Source organism: Hypanus sabinus, chromosome 9 (assembly GCF_030144855.1).
Source record: "Hypanus sabinus isolate sHypSab1 chromosome 9, sHypSab1.hap1, whole genome shotgun sequence".
NCBI classification, from domain to species: Eukaryota; Metazoa; Chordata; class Chondrichthyes; order Myliobatiformes; family Dasyatidae; genus Hypanus; species Hypanus sabinus.
This window is the reverse complement of record NC_082714.1, coordinates 3,928,237-3,943,610: the sequence shown is the minus strand read 5'-3', so window position 1 is coordinate 3,943,610 and position 15,374 is coordinate 3,928,237. Positions and strand designations below refer to the sequence as shown.

Sequence of the window (15,374 nt, the reverse complement as noted above, 5' to 3'; positions counted from 1 at the left end):
GGGACCACATGGTGACGGGTCAGGCATGTTGGAGCCCGGGTGAGAAGGGGGAAGGGTGGTTGTGGGACCTTGGTTCCTCGGGCACCCCCTCGTCGTCACTATCCAGTCAGATGTCCCCATCCCCCAGCCATGCGTCCAGCTTGTCGCCACACTGGACTAAGGATCGAATCTTTAATGGGTCCGGCTCCCAGCCAGACCGACGGGCTGCCCTGGCCTGCTGAAGTTTTATGGGGCGACAGACAAGTTCAGTTCCCCTAACTTCAATGTCATTGACTCGGGCCTGGGCAGCCTGCGCTGCTTCCTTCAGCGTGCAACAACGCTGACTGAGGTCTTCAATTTCCCTGTCCTTCCGACCACACAAGAGTTGCAGGTGATCAGTAATTCTAACCTGGCGTCTCAGTAGGGACGCAAACAACCAGAAGGCACCCCTTTGACTCCCCTTGGCTTTGGGGAACCCTGATTCCTTCAGGAGGGAGACCACATGATGGCCCAGCTTCTCTCCACGGGGCTCTAACTGCTCAGATCAGTTACTGGTTTTCCGTGGTCTGCCAGCATGCTGGCCAGACTCTTAAATCCCTCCCTTACATCAGCCCGCCCGGGGATCTTATCCTGGGTACCTGCACTGGCTTTCTTCCCCTTATTCCAGAACATTATCCCCTGTGCTTGTGTCCAGCCAAAACCTATGAGACCCTGCTCGCAGCGCCAAATGTTGTAATGGAAAATAACTGGTTCTTTGCATCTCAACAGTAGAGGCCTGGACACACAGTTTTAATAATAAGGAATTTATTTACAAGGGGAAGTCGGGTCAACACAAGCAACTACAATACACAGGAAGCGGTGTGGGGACAGGATACGGTTACACAAACAAAGAACAAGGGAAAAGCACTACGACAGCTATCCCCCTTGACCTTGGATAGCTGCGGCTCCCTTACCAGGACAGAAGATAGACCTTCCCAAACATAAATCAATGCACTTACCTTCAATGAGGTGGTCTGTAAGACAGAGCGAGCCAGGCACATGTCTCACCTTTTATAGCATGGGGCTGGGTGTGATAATCCAATTAAGGTGACCAATAATTTAGGTGTGCATTGATTAGTTGGGAGGGACCAAATGTTGATCGGCATGTGGTGTGTCCTCCGACCAGCCAGCTGGTAGTGCGTCTATCACGTGGCCGGTATCTCTGGATACTCCTCCATTGATACCTCTGCACCCCCCCTTACCCCATCCCTACCTATAATTTTAGTCTGGTTCTCTTTCTCTCTCTTTTCCCCCCTCACTATAATCTCCCCCCAGCTCTACCTTTCTTTCTCTTTTACTTCCTATAATTCTCCACCTTCCCCCTAGCCCATTTCCCTCCAGCCTATCACTTCCCAGCTCTCTACTTCATCCCTCTCCCCACTTCTTATCCCCCTCAACCATCCCATGTTACTTCACTCCTGATGAAGGGTTTCAGCCCGAAACGGCGTCACTACCTCTTCCCATAGATGCTGTTCGGCCTGCTGAGTTCTGCCAGCATTTTGTGTTTTTAATAAATTCACCATTTTATTCCACATTACATTTCATTTCCAGCTCCAGCACTGGCCAGCAAAAAGCATGCAACTCCAACTGCTTACTTTAGTCCAGAAGGCACCTGGCTCAGTTTAGGAAGAGTGCAGCAAAGAGTAACAAGGCGGACATCAGTAAGCAAGCAGGCAGACTAGTGCCGTACCTTAGAGAATGGTGTTCAGGCCCCAGCTATTCACCATATGGTTTGTAGAGTTCAAATGTCATGACTGAAGTGTGATTCTGGTGCTTGCCCTTGAAATTAATCTGTGATACCACTGCAAATTCAAAGATCTCACCCACCCTGGATACTCTCTCATTTTCCCCCACCTCCCAGGGATTCTCACGAGTCTGAATCTGGTTTATTATCACTGGCATATTTGGGAAATTTGTTATTTTGTGGCAGCAGCACACTGCAATACACAATAAAATGTAATAATAAAAACCCTATAAATTACAATAAAACAAGATACATTTTTTGTGTGTGTATATATACACACACACACACACAGGTACATATAAAAACACTTGAACAGTAGGCTGAGTTAGCTATTACTGTGAACACAAACTAACAGCACCAGAACTCTACAATGCATGGAAATAACGATGAAAGGTCATTACCAGTAAATAAACACGTTTAGAACCGATATGAATTGTGAAAGTTTGAATTTTCTTCTAAGGGAAAATAAGACAATTTCCTGCATGAATACTGACACCCATGCAAATGTATTGTTCACCCAGAAACATTTAGGACAGATTTAACTCACATCAGTATAAACTTAAGGTTGAAATTGTATTGACAAAATATTCTGAGCTATAACAAACAAAATAAGGGCCCATCACACACATTCATACCCGCATAATACATCCAGTATGCTTCAGTTCGCTTATTCAGGTACTGAAACAGCTTTGCACTGAAGAACTAGTTCGAGTACAAAAACATCCATGCAATGCCCAAGAAAAAAGGCGTCAAACTTCCCCAATGCTGTGTGCTAACTGAAAGCTCTCCATACATTCTGTGATACCACAGTCTGTATGAGGGCTTTCTAACATCTACATCTGTCCTTCCAAATGCTTCTCTGAGCATTTCACCCTGTCCCGTTGTCCTTTTCTCTCCTCAGTCTTTCTTCTTCCTTCCTGAAAACTTCTTGATCCCAATAGCTACCTGCTCTTTTCCCAGGCATCTTATTGGTCAAATGTTAACAAGACCAATCCTATTGGCTACTTCAACAATCTAACTTATGAATTAAAATAAAAATTTAGTTAAATGGCAAAAATGAAATACTGGATTGCATAATGTAAATAAAGGAACACTTTCTTTTCTATCAATTGCATTTTGAGGAGATCTGGAGAAAATAAAATGCCCGACAGCATAACTCTAATAAATTAACACAGGGGCTTAAACCAGGGTATCAAATATATTACAAAAGTACTGTAAACAGAGAGAGAGAAAAAATGTGAAGTAATGTTTATGAGTTCATTGCCCATTCAGAAATCTGATGGCAGAGAAGAAGCTGTTCCTAAAACCTTGTGTATGTGCCTTCAGGCCTCAGTTTGACAAGATATAAACTACATTCCACCAATTCCAACAAATGGAGTTCCATTGAGTATGTTTGATGGATTGTTCCAATATTTATTGGCTTTACATCAACAGGTACAGAGAAGTATGGGCAAATGTAGGAATATGGTGCTGTCGCAGGCAGGCCCCTCGGCCGGTGGGACAGGATAGGTACAAAGGCCCGTTTCTGTGCTTAATAAACGCCTTTCCCATATGGTGCAGGTGCAGGTTTCCCCACTAGATCCTTTAACATCACTACTTAAGTATGAAATACTTTTTCTCTCCTTTCTGATGGAATTTGTTTTTAAGGAAGTGCTAGTTCATAATTTGCCACACAGCCAAACTGTAGCTGCTTTTAAAGTGTCTCCTCTCAATTGAAAATTGTTGTATGTCATTCCCAGTACACAAGTGGTTCATTTTGGTCAGTCAAATATGATGGCAGAATACAGTATTAATGGTAAAACTCTTAGTTGTGTGGAGGATCAGAGGGATCTTGGGGTCCAAGTCCATAAGACACTCAAAGCAGCTGCTCAGGTTGACTCTGTGGTTAAGAAGGCATATGGTGTATTGGCCTTCATCAATTGTGAAACTGAATTTAGGAGCCAAGAGGTAATGTTGCAGCTATATAGGATCCTGGTCAGACCCCACTTGGAGTACTGGCTCAGCTCTGGTCATCTCACTACAGGAAGGATGTGGAAGCCATAGAAAAGGTGCAGAGGAGATTTACATGGATATTGTCTAGATTGGGGAGCATGCCTTATGAGAATAGGTTGAGTGAACTCGGCCTTTTCTCCTTGGAGCAAAGGAGGATGAGAGGTGACCTGATAGAGGTGTACAAGATGATGAGAGGCACAGATTGTGTGGATAGTCAAAGGCTTTTTCCCATGGCTGAAATGGTTGCCACAAGAGGACACAGGTTCAAGGTTCTGGGAAGTAGGTACAGAGGAGATGATAGGGGTAAGCTTTTTACTCAGAGTGGTGAGTGCGTGGAATGGGCTGCTGACAACAGGTGGGTGACAACAGGTGGGCTGCTGACAACCCTAATGCAGGTGGATATGGATACGACAGGTACATGGAGTCTCTTTTAAGAGACTTTTAGACAGGTACATGGAGTTTAGTAAAACAGAGGGCTATAGGTAAGCCTAGTAATTTCTAAGGTAGGGACATGTTCAGCACAACTTTGTGGGCCAAAGGGCCTGTATTGTGCTGTAGGTTTTCTGTTTCTAAGTGTAAAGAAGAACAATACAACTCTAACTCTGGATCCGAAGCAGCGCAAAAAAAAAAGTAAGATAAAGAACACAATAATGAGATGCTGCCCCGCCCACTCATGCTCAATGGCTTAACGACATCATGGCCTGTTTGGACCGCGAAAAAAAATTCATTATTCAGTTCTCAATTCGGATCTAAAGTTCCATAAGGTCTGGGGATCTTTTATCGAGTACTTTCATAACCTTCCTCTTGACTAGGGTTTTTTTTTTCTTTTCGGTCCCTTGCTTTCAGCTCCTTTTTTTTCCTGGTAGAAGGCATTATTACCCTCTGTTGCTGAGTGTATTTACAGTCTGGGAGCTTGGCTGTCCTGACTTATACTCTCTATATTGTGTTGTGGTTGGTCTGGAGTTGCATTGTGGGGCTTGGGGAGGACACTAAGCTTACTTGTCTTTAATTTAGGTGCTTTTTTTTGCTAAATTCTCTTCCTTTGTAGCATATTGTTATTGTATGCTTAATTTTGCACTGTTTTAATGTTCCTCATTGGGATTTGGGGTTTTTAATTTGTAAAATGTTTTGAAAAACTAATTAAAAAAAAAGAACACAATAATAAAAAAATGCAATAAATATAAACTCTGTCACTATCTATAGTCTCAAGAGGAGTTTTATGCCCAGAGTAGTTACTTCTGAACTACTAATAGACAATCACAGAATTCTGAAATCAAAGCACTGTGAATATTCAGGTGAGGCAGCATTTGTTGAAAATCATCTCATTGTAATAGACTATATGCTGACTCTGTCAGTCAATATAAACAATGTTGGTTTGTTTATTTTACCTCAGTTCCATTTTCCAGCACTCACACAACAGTCATCAATTTCCTCAATATCCAATGTACCCAATGACTGAGTTTGAAAGAGCCGCCAAGTCCCTCCCTCAGCACGAAGAAATGCATTTTCATGTCATAAATGCCTGATCCAATTTTGAGATTAACCCCTGCCTCTAGGTACTCTAGAAATGGGAAACATCCTCCCTGCACCCAGCCCTGATACAGTACCTCTCATCTTACTAAATGCAGGAGAATGCAGGCCTAGCCTGTCCAATCTCTCTTGTACAGCCAGGAACAACAGACAGGCATCTCGGTCAGGTGGAAGGGCCTGTTTCTGTGCCTACCCATACCCAGGACCCCCGCCCCCCACACACAAAGTCCTTCAACATCAATAAGGACCCTTTAGGAGCGACACGGTAGTATAACGGCTAATACAATACTATTACAGTGTCAGTGACCCAGGTTCAATTTGGCTACTGTCTGTAAGGAATTCACATATTCTCCCCGTGACCCTGTGTGATTTCTCCAGGTACTCTGGTTTCCTCCCACATTCCAAAAATATATGGGCTATTTGATCATGAGTGTAGTGTAATTGTGAGGCATGGACTCACTGGGCTGGAAGTATCTGTTACTGTGCTGTACCTCCAAGTAAACACCCATTTAGGTTGAGAGCCAAGGGCATATGCACCGCTCAGGTTGCAGTTTCATTAAGGCCTGTGCAACTACAATAAAACAATCTCACTTATCTACTTAAATTCTCTCATAATGAAAAGCAACATACCATCTGCCTCCTCTCCTTGCCACATCTTCACACTGGCTTTGAGTGTTTTCAGTAAAAGGCCAATGGATCCCTTTCAAACAGCAAAAACCTCCTAATTCAACACTTTGTTTGGGTCACTGGACGAGCCAGCCACTCACATGATTCATCTGCATTCCCCTACAGCCTCTGTGAACCCTTTTTCCTCAAACTCACACATGACATTCGAACCCTTCAAAACTTGCAGGCTGCGCCAAGCACATCCTCGGGCTGTGTTGGTCATTAACCATAAGTGATGCCTTTCACGTGTGACAAATAAAGTTAATCTTTTAGAAAGTGTTTAAATCTTTGTTTATGACTGTTAACTCATTCTCAATTCCATCTGCCTCAGCTTCACTGTCAAAGGTCGCAATTTGTACAATTAAACAAAATCACTCAACAGGCCTGATCTCAGGACTGCACACAGTTCCCAAATGCTCACCTTTTATTTTAATCATCCAGGGTCAAAACTGGATGTCGCCCTGCAACTGTCACTGAGTATTATATTACTTAAAGAATGAAAATCACAACACCTTGGAGTATTTCTGCTGTACAAAGTCAGATAGATGCCCAGAGGGGTGGGAGTATTTTAGGCCAAGTCATCGCTACAGCTAACTACACTGCAGGCCAATTTTATAGAAATGACACCTTGTTTGATCCACAGGCTTTGGGAGATGGTGGGGGAAGCCGGAGCAATACAGGGACAGGAGTACTAGGAGCAGCAGCTGACCTGTTCAGCACCTCATCCCGATCAGCAAGTCGACTCTTGATTTTACTGGTTAGGTAGTCCAAGAATATCGTCCAGATATCAAGGCAAGAGAAATAACCCTCGTGACTGGGCTGTGAAAACAAAACAGAGAACATGTTTGTTGCCTCTCCAAACTAGCTACATAACAAAGATAAGGCCACAACGCAGCAGTCCAGATTCAGAGCAAGCCATCTGTTACAAAAGGCTGAAGCAGCTCGAGAATCAGACCGAAAACGGAGAACGGCCTCACCTGATGGAAAGTGTACTTGAAGAGAAGGCCTAGAAACTCCACCACTGGGAACTGAGAGTTGGATTCTATCCTGCGCAGGTGCACGCTGACAAACAGACGCAGGAAGTCGGTGAACTTTTCCACATAACTACATGGGAAGATGATGAGAGGCATTCAACAGACGGTAAAGACCAGAAGTCAAACTCTTTAATATTCTAGTACAGCACTGGAGGGATCTACAAAAGCTATTACTGCCACCAAGGTGGTCATTTACATTATAATGAATAAAGTGCTACAACGGCAACCTTGGGGAGGAGAACTGGTAATTTCAGCTACTAAAACAGAATCACAGGATAGTAACTGTGTGGAAGGTGGTCATTTGGGGTTTCATGTCCTAAGCTCATAGGGCCCTTCATCTACAATACTCCCAATAAATGTCGCAAATGGGGGAGGGAGACAGGTAATCCTCTCCAGCTTTTACTGTCCTCTGTAGGGTCTTGCAGCTTCCTTATCACACAATGCTCCACTCTGAACCTGACAAATGAACTTATTTCCACCACTACCTAGTAGTGCACTCCAAACCCTAACCACTCCATGTTAATAAATTCCTCAACCTGTCCTATCACTTTAAAGCTTCATTTATTATCAATGTATCCATATACAAGAATATGAATCGTTCAGAATGAAACATCAACCCCACCCACATACAAAAAAGAACGGATTCCCAATCTTCAAACTCCTTACACCTTCCCCCACACAAAATGGAACAGGAACATCGACCCCAAACATCCCCTCAATGCACAAATAACTAACAGAATACCAACCCCCAAACACCCTCCACTCACACAACAAATGGAAAAGGAGCGGTAAAAAACACAGAATATAAAAACCATTAGTCTGAAAAAGCCCACAGCCACAAACACAATAGTCCAGTTCATTGTCAGAGAACGATGATACCATCCACCGATATGACTGTAATTAATCAAAAGAGAGGCAGACAGGCCTACACGCCCGTTACAGTGAGCCACGTATTGATAGGCCACTCACAGACTCCCACTATGATAGCGATCAAAATGCAGGCTGTCAGTGAGAGCCACACTGTTCTTCTTCGTTCTTCGATTGTCCTTCAGAATCCGATGATGACGTCCACTCCTTTAATGCTGAGATCTTTGATGACTATACAGTCCTACCCTGGACACACAAGCTCTGTTGCAGGTGGGATATATACATATATGTGGTAGTGATGGTAACCAGGGTTGCATTTCTCCTGGCTCTCTTCTGCTGTCTTCTGGTTGTTCCTTCCATCTCCAGAATACGAACCCCGTCCCTACGCAGCTGTCGTCAAGTGTTACAGTCAGCAGCAACATCCTCCAGGTCCTCAGGTCTGATCTTGCACTTCCTTAAAGCATTCTTCATCTGATCCTTATAGTGCTTCTTCGGCCCTCCAGCTGAGCATTGACCATGATGTAGTTGGCCGTATAACACTCTGTGGGGTAGCCGACATGGGGACATCCTTATCATATGCCCCAGCCGCTGCAGCTAACGCTGGGTGATCACGGCCTCAATACTTCTGCAGTTGGTCTTTACAAGTACTTTAGAGTGAGGCACCTGCTCATGCCAAGAAATACCCAGGATGTGCTGAAGGCAGCTTATGTGGAAGCACTCCAAGCACTTGATGTGATGGCTGTAGGTTACCCAAGCTTCACAGCTATAAAGGAGGGTGGTGACACAGACTGTTAGGCATACAGCAACCTTTGTGGAGGGACGAAAGCTCCTGTTCTGAAAGACTCTACGCCGAAGTCTCCCAAAGGCAGCTGATCCCTGTTTAAAAAGCAAACACAAGGAAATCTGCAGATGCTGGAAATTTATGCAACACACACACACAAAATGCTGGTGGAACGCAGCAAGCTGCCTGGCCTGCTGCATTCCACCAGCATTTTGTGTGTGTTGCTTGATGCCTGTTTAATGCGGCTCTGGATGTCATCGTCAATGTCGTTATCCTCAGAGAGAATGCCCCCCGGATATTTGAAAGATGGCACTACTGACAGCTTTTCATCACTAACAGAGAAGGCAGGCAGGGTACGCTCTCACCGCCACAGCAAGGACAGTCTGAAGATCCTGCGGAGTGTGGGCCACAAAAGCACAATCATTTGCATACTGCAGCTCCAGGACCCATTCTCTACAGAGTTTGGTGGTTGCGTGGAGCCTCCTGATGTTAAAGAGGTTGCCATCTAATCTGACGTCCACTGCCACACCGCTGCTGTCTTCAATCCTGTTGTGGAGAAGCTTGGTAACACACAAGAGGAAGATGTTAAAGAGCATGGCTCTAGCACACACCCCTGTGCGTACAATGGCTCAGACTCTTGTCCTCCTATGGTCACCCGAGCAATCATCCCATCATGGAACTGGCAAAGGATGTTAACAAATTTACTGGGACAGCCAAGCTTGAGGAGGACATCCCATAAGAGCTCTCTTTGCACAGTGTCGAATGCTTTGGAGAGGTCGACAAAGGCCATAAACAGATCTTGATGTTGCTCCCGGCACTTTTCCTGAAGCTGCCAGGCTGTGAAGATCATGTCGATCGTGCTTCTGTTTTTCCTAAATCCACACTGTGATTCAGGCAACATTGACTCGGTGATGTTGCTGATAAGCCTCAGCAACAGAAAGGAGTGATATGCCCTTACTATTGCCGGAGATGGCCTTGTCACCCTTGTTCTTATAAATGTCAATGATGTTTACATTTCTCCATTGCTGTGGGATGTTCTCATCAGTCCAGGCCTTGGTGATGTACTGGTAGAGGGTAGGCATACACATGTACCCTCCGTTCTTCAATAACATATAGAGAGGTTTTGAGGAAAGAGCAGCTGAATAAAGGGTATAAAGGTTGTAAAGTAGAAGGGCTAAAGTGTGTGTACAATGCAAGAAGCTTCAGGAACAAAGGTGATGAACTGAGAGGTTGGACACATACATGAAATTACGATGTAGTGGCCATTACGGAGACTTGGCTGGCACCAGGGCAGGAATGGATTCTCAATATTCCTGGATTTCAGTGCTTTAAAAGGGATGGGGGGGGGGAAGGGGAGGAGGGGTGGAATTAGTGGTCAGGGATACTATTACAGCTGCAGAAAGGGTGGGTAATGTAGCAGGATCCTCTTTCGAGTCAGTATGGGTGGAAGTCAGGAACAGGAAGGGAGCAGTTACTCTACTGGGGGTATTCTATAGGCACCCTGGTAGCAGCAGAGATACTGAGGAGCAGATTGGGAGGCAGATTTTGGAAAGGTGCAAAAATAACAGGGTTGTTACCATGGGTGACTTTAACTTCCCTAATATTGATTGGCACTTGATTAGTTCCAAGGGTTTAGATGGGGCAGAGTTTGTTAAGTGTGTCCAGGATGGATTCCTGTCACAGTATTTTGACAGGCCAACTAGGGGGAAATGCCATACTAGTTCTGATATTAGGTAATGAACCGGATCAGGTCACAGATGTCAGTGGGTGAGCATCTGGGGGACAGTGATCACCGCTCCCTGACCTTCAGCATTATCTGTGAATTGGGATGATGTTTTTGCAGGGAAATGTACTATGGACATGTGGTCAATGTTTAAGGATCTCTTGCAAGATGTTAGGGATAAATTTGTCCCGGTGAGGAAGATAAAGAATGGTAGGGTGAAGGAACTATGGGTGACAAGTGAAGTGGAAAATCTAGTCAGGGAGGCGAATGTTGTCTCCTTGTTCAAAAAAAGGTAGTAGAGATAGTCCAGGTAATTATAGACCAGTGAGCCTTATGTCTGTGGTGGGAAAGCTGTTGGAAGATTCTTAGAGATAGGATCTAATGGGCATTTAGAGAATCATGGTCTGATCAGGAACAGTCAGCATGGCTTTGTGAAGGGCAGATCGTGCCTAACAAGCCTGATAGAGTTCTTTGAGGAGGTGACCAGGCATATAGATGAGGGTAGTGCAGTGGATGTGATCTACATGGATTTCAGTAAGGCATTTGACAAGGTTCCACACGGTAGGCTTATTCAGAAAGTCAGAAGGCATGGGATCCAGGGAAGTTTGGCCAGGTGGATTCAGAATTGGCTTGCCTGCAGAAGGCAGAGGGTCTTGGTGGAGGGAGTACATTCAGATTGGAGGGTTGTGACTAGTGGTGTCCCACAAGGATCGGTTCTGGGACCTCTACTTTTTGTGATTTTTATTAATGACCTGGATGTGGGGGGGGGGGGGGGGGGTAGAAGGGTGGGTTGACAAGTTTGCAGACGACACAAAGGTTGGTGGTGTTGTGGATAGTGTAGAGGATTGTCGAAGATTGCAGAGAGACATTGATAGGATGCAGAAGTGGGCTGAGAAGTGACAGATGGAGTTCAACCCGGAGAAGAGTGAGGTGGTACACTTTGGAAGGACAAACTCCAAGGCAGAGTACAAAGTAAATGGCAGGATACTTGATAGAGTGGAGGAGCAGAGGGATCTGGGGGTACATGTCCACAGATCCCTGAAAGTTGCCTCACAGGTAGGTAGGGTAGTTAAGAAAGCTTATGGGGTGTTAGCTTTCATAAGTCGAGGGACAGAGTTTAAGAGTCGCGATGTAATGATGCAGCTCTATAAAACTCTGATTAGGCCACACTTGGAGTACTGTGTCCAGTTCTGGTCACCTCACTATAGGAAGGATGTGGAAGCACTGGAAAGGGTACAGAGGAGATTTACCAGGATGCTGCCTGGTTTAGAGAGTATGGATAATGATCAGAGATTAAGGGAGCTAGGGCTTTACTCTTTGGAGGGGAGGAGGATGAGAGGAGACATGATAGAGTACAAGATATTAAGAGTGGATAGCCAGCACCTCTTCCCCAGGGCACCACTGCTCAGTACAAGAGGACGTGGCTTTAAGGTAAGGGGAGGGAAGTTCAAGGGGGATTTCAGAGGAAGGTTTTTCACTCAGAGAGTGGTTGGTGCGTGGAATGCACTGCCCGAGTCAGTGGTGGAGGCAGATACACTAGTGAAATTTAAGAGACTATTAGACAGATATATGGAGGAATTTAAGGTGGGGGGGGGGGGGGTTATACAGGAGGCAGGGTTTGAGGGTTGGCACAACATTGTGGGTCGAAGGGCCTGTAATGTGTTGTACTATTCTATGTTCTAACTCAGCAGGGATATTGTCAGTGCCAGGGAACTTATTGTTCTTAATAGACAGACAATAGACAATAGGTGCAGAAGTAGACCATTCGGCCTTTCAAGCCTGCACCGCCATTCTGAGATCATGGCTGATCATCTACTATCAATACCCTGTTCCTGCCTTGTCTCCATATCCCTTGATTCCCCTATCCATAAGATACCTATCCAGCTCCTTCTTGAAAGCATCCAGAGAATTGGCCTCCACTGCCTTCTGCATTCCAGACCCCCACAACTCTCTGGGAGAAGAAGTTTTTCCTTAACTCTGTCCTAAATGACCTACCCCTTATTCTTAAACCATGCCCTCTGGTACTGGACTCTCCCAGCATCTGGAACATATTTCCTGCCTCTATCTTGTCCAATCCCTTAATAATCTTATATGTTGCAATCAGATCCCCTCTCAATCTCCTTAATTCCTTAAGGGAATGGACAGCTGATAGAACCTCCTGGAAGCTTGGTGGTAGACTGAGGTTGCGGATAGGAGGAAGTTCAGGCAGTTCATCCGGGATGGTGGGGTCTGCATCAGAATCCTGATTAAGCAGGTGTTAGAATGCTCAGCCCACCTCAGCAGAATGGTATTCTGATTCTTCAGAAGTGTTTGACCATCTGCTGTTTTCAGGGGAGTAATGCATTGATTTATTGGGCCGTAGATGGTTTTGACAGCATTGTAAAAATTATGCATGTCATTATTATCGGCAAAGGACTGGATTTCATGAGTCTTTTCAGTTCACCACTCATTTTGTATGGCTCGTATTGACTCCGAGCTGCCTGCCAGTGCTGTCTGATGCTGATGGATGAAGGGTTATCTAAAGTCGTCCAGTGTGCTTTGTGCATGTCCTTAAGCAAGTTGTGGATGGTATCTGAGTTTTCGTCAAACCAGTCTTGGTGGTTTCTGCTCTTATGGCTGATGGATTGGGCTGCTGCCTCAGAGTGCAGAACTGATATAGGTCCACTGTTGTTCCATGGTATTTTCTGAACTCAGACAAGGTTCCAGCTCCCTTAGTTTCTCAGCTAGGATGTGTCGAAACTCACTTCTTGCTTCTGTGTTTCTCAGGTGGTTGCAATTTAGCTGCTTTTTAATTGAGTTTTTGCAGCCACAAGGAGGGACACACTTTCATATGGAGCTTGGCTACAATAATATGATGGTCAGTCCAGCACTCTGCACCTCTCATGGCACGGGTGATGAGAACATCCTTGATGTCACTACGTCTCACAATGATGAAGTCAATCTGAGCGAGGGTGTATCCACGAGATCTAATATTTTGCCTTCTGCTGGAAGATGGTGTTGGTTATGGTGAGGTTATGCTCAAAGCAAAGAGTAAGTAGCCTCATGCCATTTGCATTGACCTTGCCAATACCATGCCTACCGAGCACTCCACTCCATATCCTATTGTTCTGACCAACCCTAGCATTGAAGTCCCCAAACAAAAGGATCTTATCATTCTTAGGGATCCGACAAAGAGCTTCATCCAATGTATGATAAAAGCATTGCTTGGCCTCATTCTCAGATGGCAAAGTTGGTGCATAGGTACTGGGAAGCATGGCATAATATTTTGTTGCTGGGGTTACGGAGGGTCATTAGTCTTTCACTAATGCCAACAGGTGTTTCTGTGAGACTTGGTAGAAAGGTGTTCTTGATGGCCAATCCTACTCCGTGGAGATGTTGTCAACCTGGGGGGGAAACCTTTCCAGAAGAAGGTGTAACCCATCCCTTCCTCCGTTAAAGAGCCTTCATCCAGGCGCCTGGTCTCACTCAGGGCAGCAATGTTGACATTGTAGCGCATCAGCTCAGCAGCAATCAAGGCTGTTCTCTGGTGAGGTCTGTCAGAGATGCCATACGAGTCCAGGAGAGTCCTTGCATTCCATGTTGCCAGTTTTAAGTTGCATTGTTTCTTCTTTCGACCGCAGCAGTGGTATAGCCCAATTGGCGCGGTAACCTGTCCAGGTAAGTGACTGAATGGGCAATGTTTAGGCCACTTGTTCTAGCCCTTTCCCAATTGGGGAGAGCCAGTGCGGTCCCTAAATAGGGCTGCTCAATCGCACGGGGGTCTGCCAAAAACAGCTGCCACACATTCCCAGCTGCTGGTGACCAAATACAGTGCGCTGCTGCTGTGCAGGGTTCTGACTAGGAGCTCCCAGTCCATTCGTACCTGCTCCCGTTGCCAGATGCCCCATCGCTGTCAGACTTCAACCATATGTAAGGTCCAGATATTGTTCACCGTGGTCAGAGGTGGAGACCTGGGCAAGTAAGATACTAAAGTGCCACAGGGGGTGTGCCATCCCCAGTAGCACTATCTTCACCATGATGAGGTAAATCTCAGTGGCAAGGGTGAACCCAGGACAACCGGTCCACATCTTGGCTGCATAAAGGCTGCCGGGTCCTTGGTTTGTTAAGGCCCGCCTATTGTGCGCCGCCAGCACATTGCTTTTCTGTCAGGGTGTGCTCCCTTAGCCTTGTCTCAACAGACTTACCACAAGGCAGTGGAGCTATTTACCCACAGCTGGGACAGTGGTTGATGCATGCCAGGGGATATCCAGTGGTGGGCCTGCACACCACGTCTTTGGGGCCCACTGCTGCTCCGAGATCTCCTGTAGTTTAGCCTGGGACCATAAGATACCAAGTTTCCCCGGGTGGCCCCAAGGAGGCACTGTAGGAGTCTTGGTGGTGGAGAGGCTCTGTACTGGCAGGAAGAGGCTTACACACTCAGCTCTTTTCACCCTCTGTTGAGAAGGCTAGCCAGTGGCAATAGCAATAAGCAGACAGTAGCAAGCAGAGGGCACTACGCTACACTACTGCACTAGGCGCTTCACAGACACCCTGTGAGCAATTACTCCACCACACACTGAGCAAATACATAGTGACAGTCTGCTCACTGAATCCCCAGACAGCGATCAAAACGCAGGCAGTCGGTGAGAACCACACAGTGACAGGCTGCTCACTGACTCCTCACTGACAGCGATCAAAACGCAGGCAGTCGGTGAGAACCACACAGTGACAGGCTGCTCACTGACTCCTCACTGACAGCGATCAAAACGCAGGCAGTCGGTGACAGTCACACAGTGACAGGCTGCTCACTGAATCCTCAGACAGCGATCAAAACGCAGGCAGTCGGTGAGAGCCACACAGTGACAGTCTGCTCACTGAATCCCCAGACAGCGATCAAAACGCAGGCAGTCGGTGAGAACCACACAGCGACAGGCTGCTCACTGACAGCGATCAAAACGCAGGCAGTCGGTGAGAGCCACTCAGTGACAGGCTGCTCACTGACTCCTCACTGACAGCGATCAAAACGCAGGCAGTCGGTGA

At 46.0% G+C, this 15,374-nt stretch overlaps 1 protein-coding gene across 1 annotated transcript in view; it reads right to left on the bottom strand.

Moving 5' to 3' along the window:
- Positions 1-15,374, bottom strand: part of xpo6 (exportin 6) — a 166,215-nt gene that overhangs the window by 59,161 nt on the left and 91,680 nt on the right. Inside the window, exons 8-9 of the mRNA XM_059978874.1 lie at positions 6,928-7,054; positions 6,660-6,769 (exon numbers count right to left, since the gene is read on the bottom strand). Of these exons, the coding sequence (XP_059834857.1) occupies positions 6,660-6,769; positions 6,928-7,054 (237 nt within the window). The remainder of the gene's footprint in view (positions 1-6,659; positions 6,770-6,927; positions 7,055-15,374) is intronic.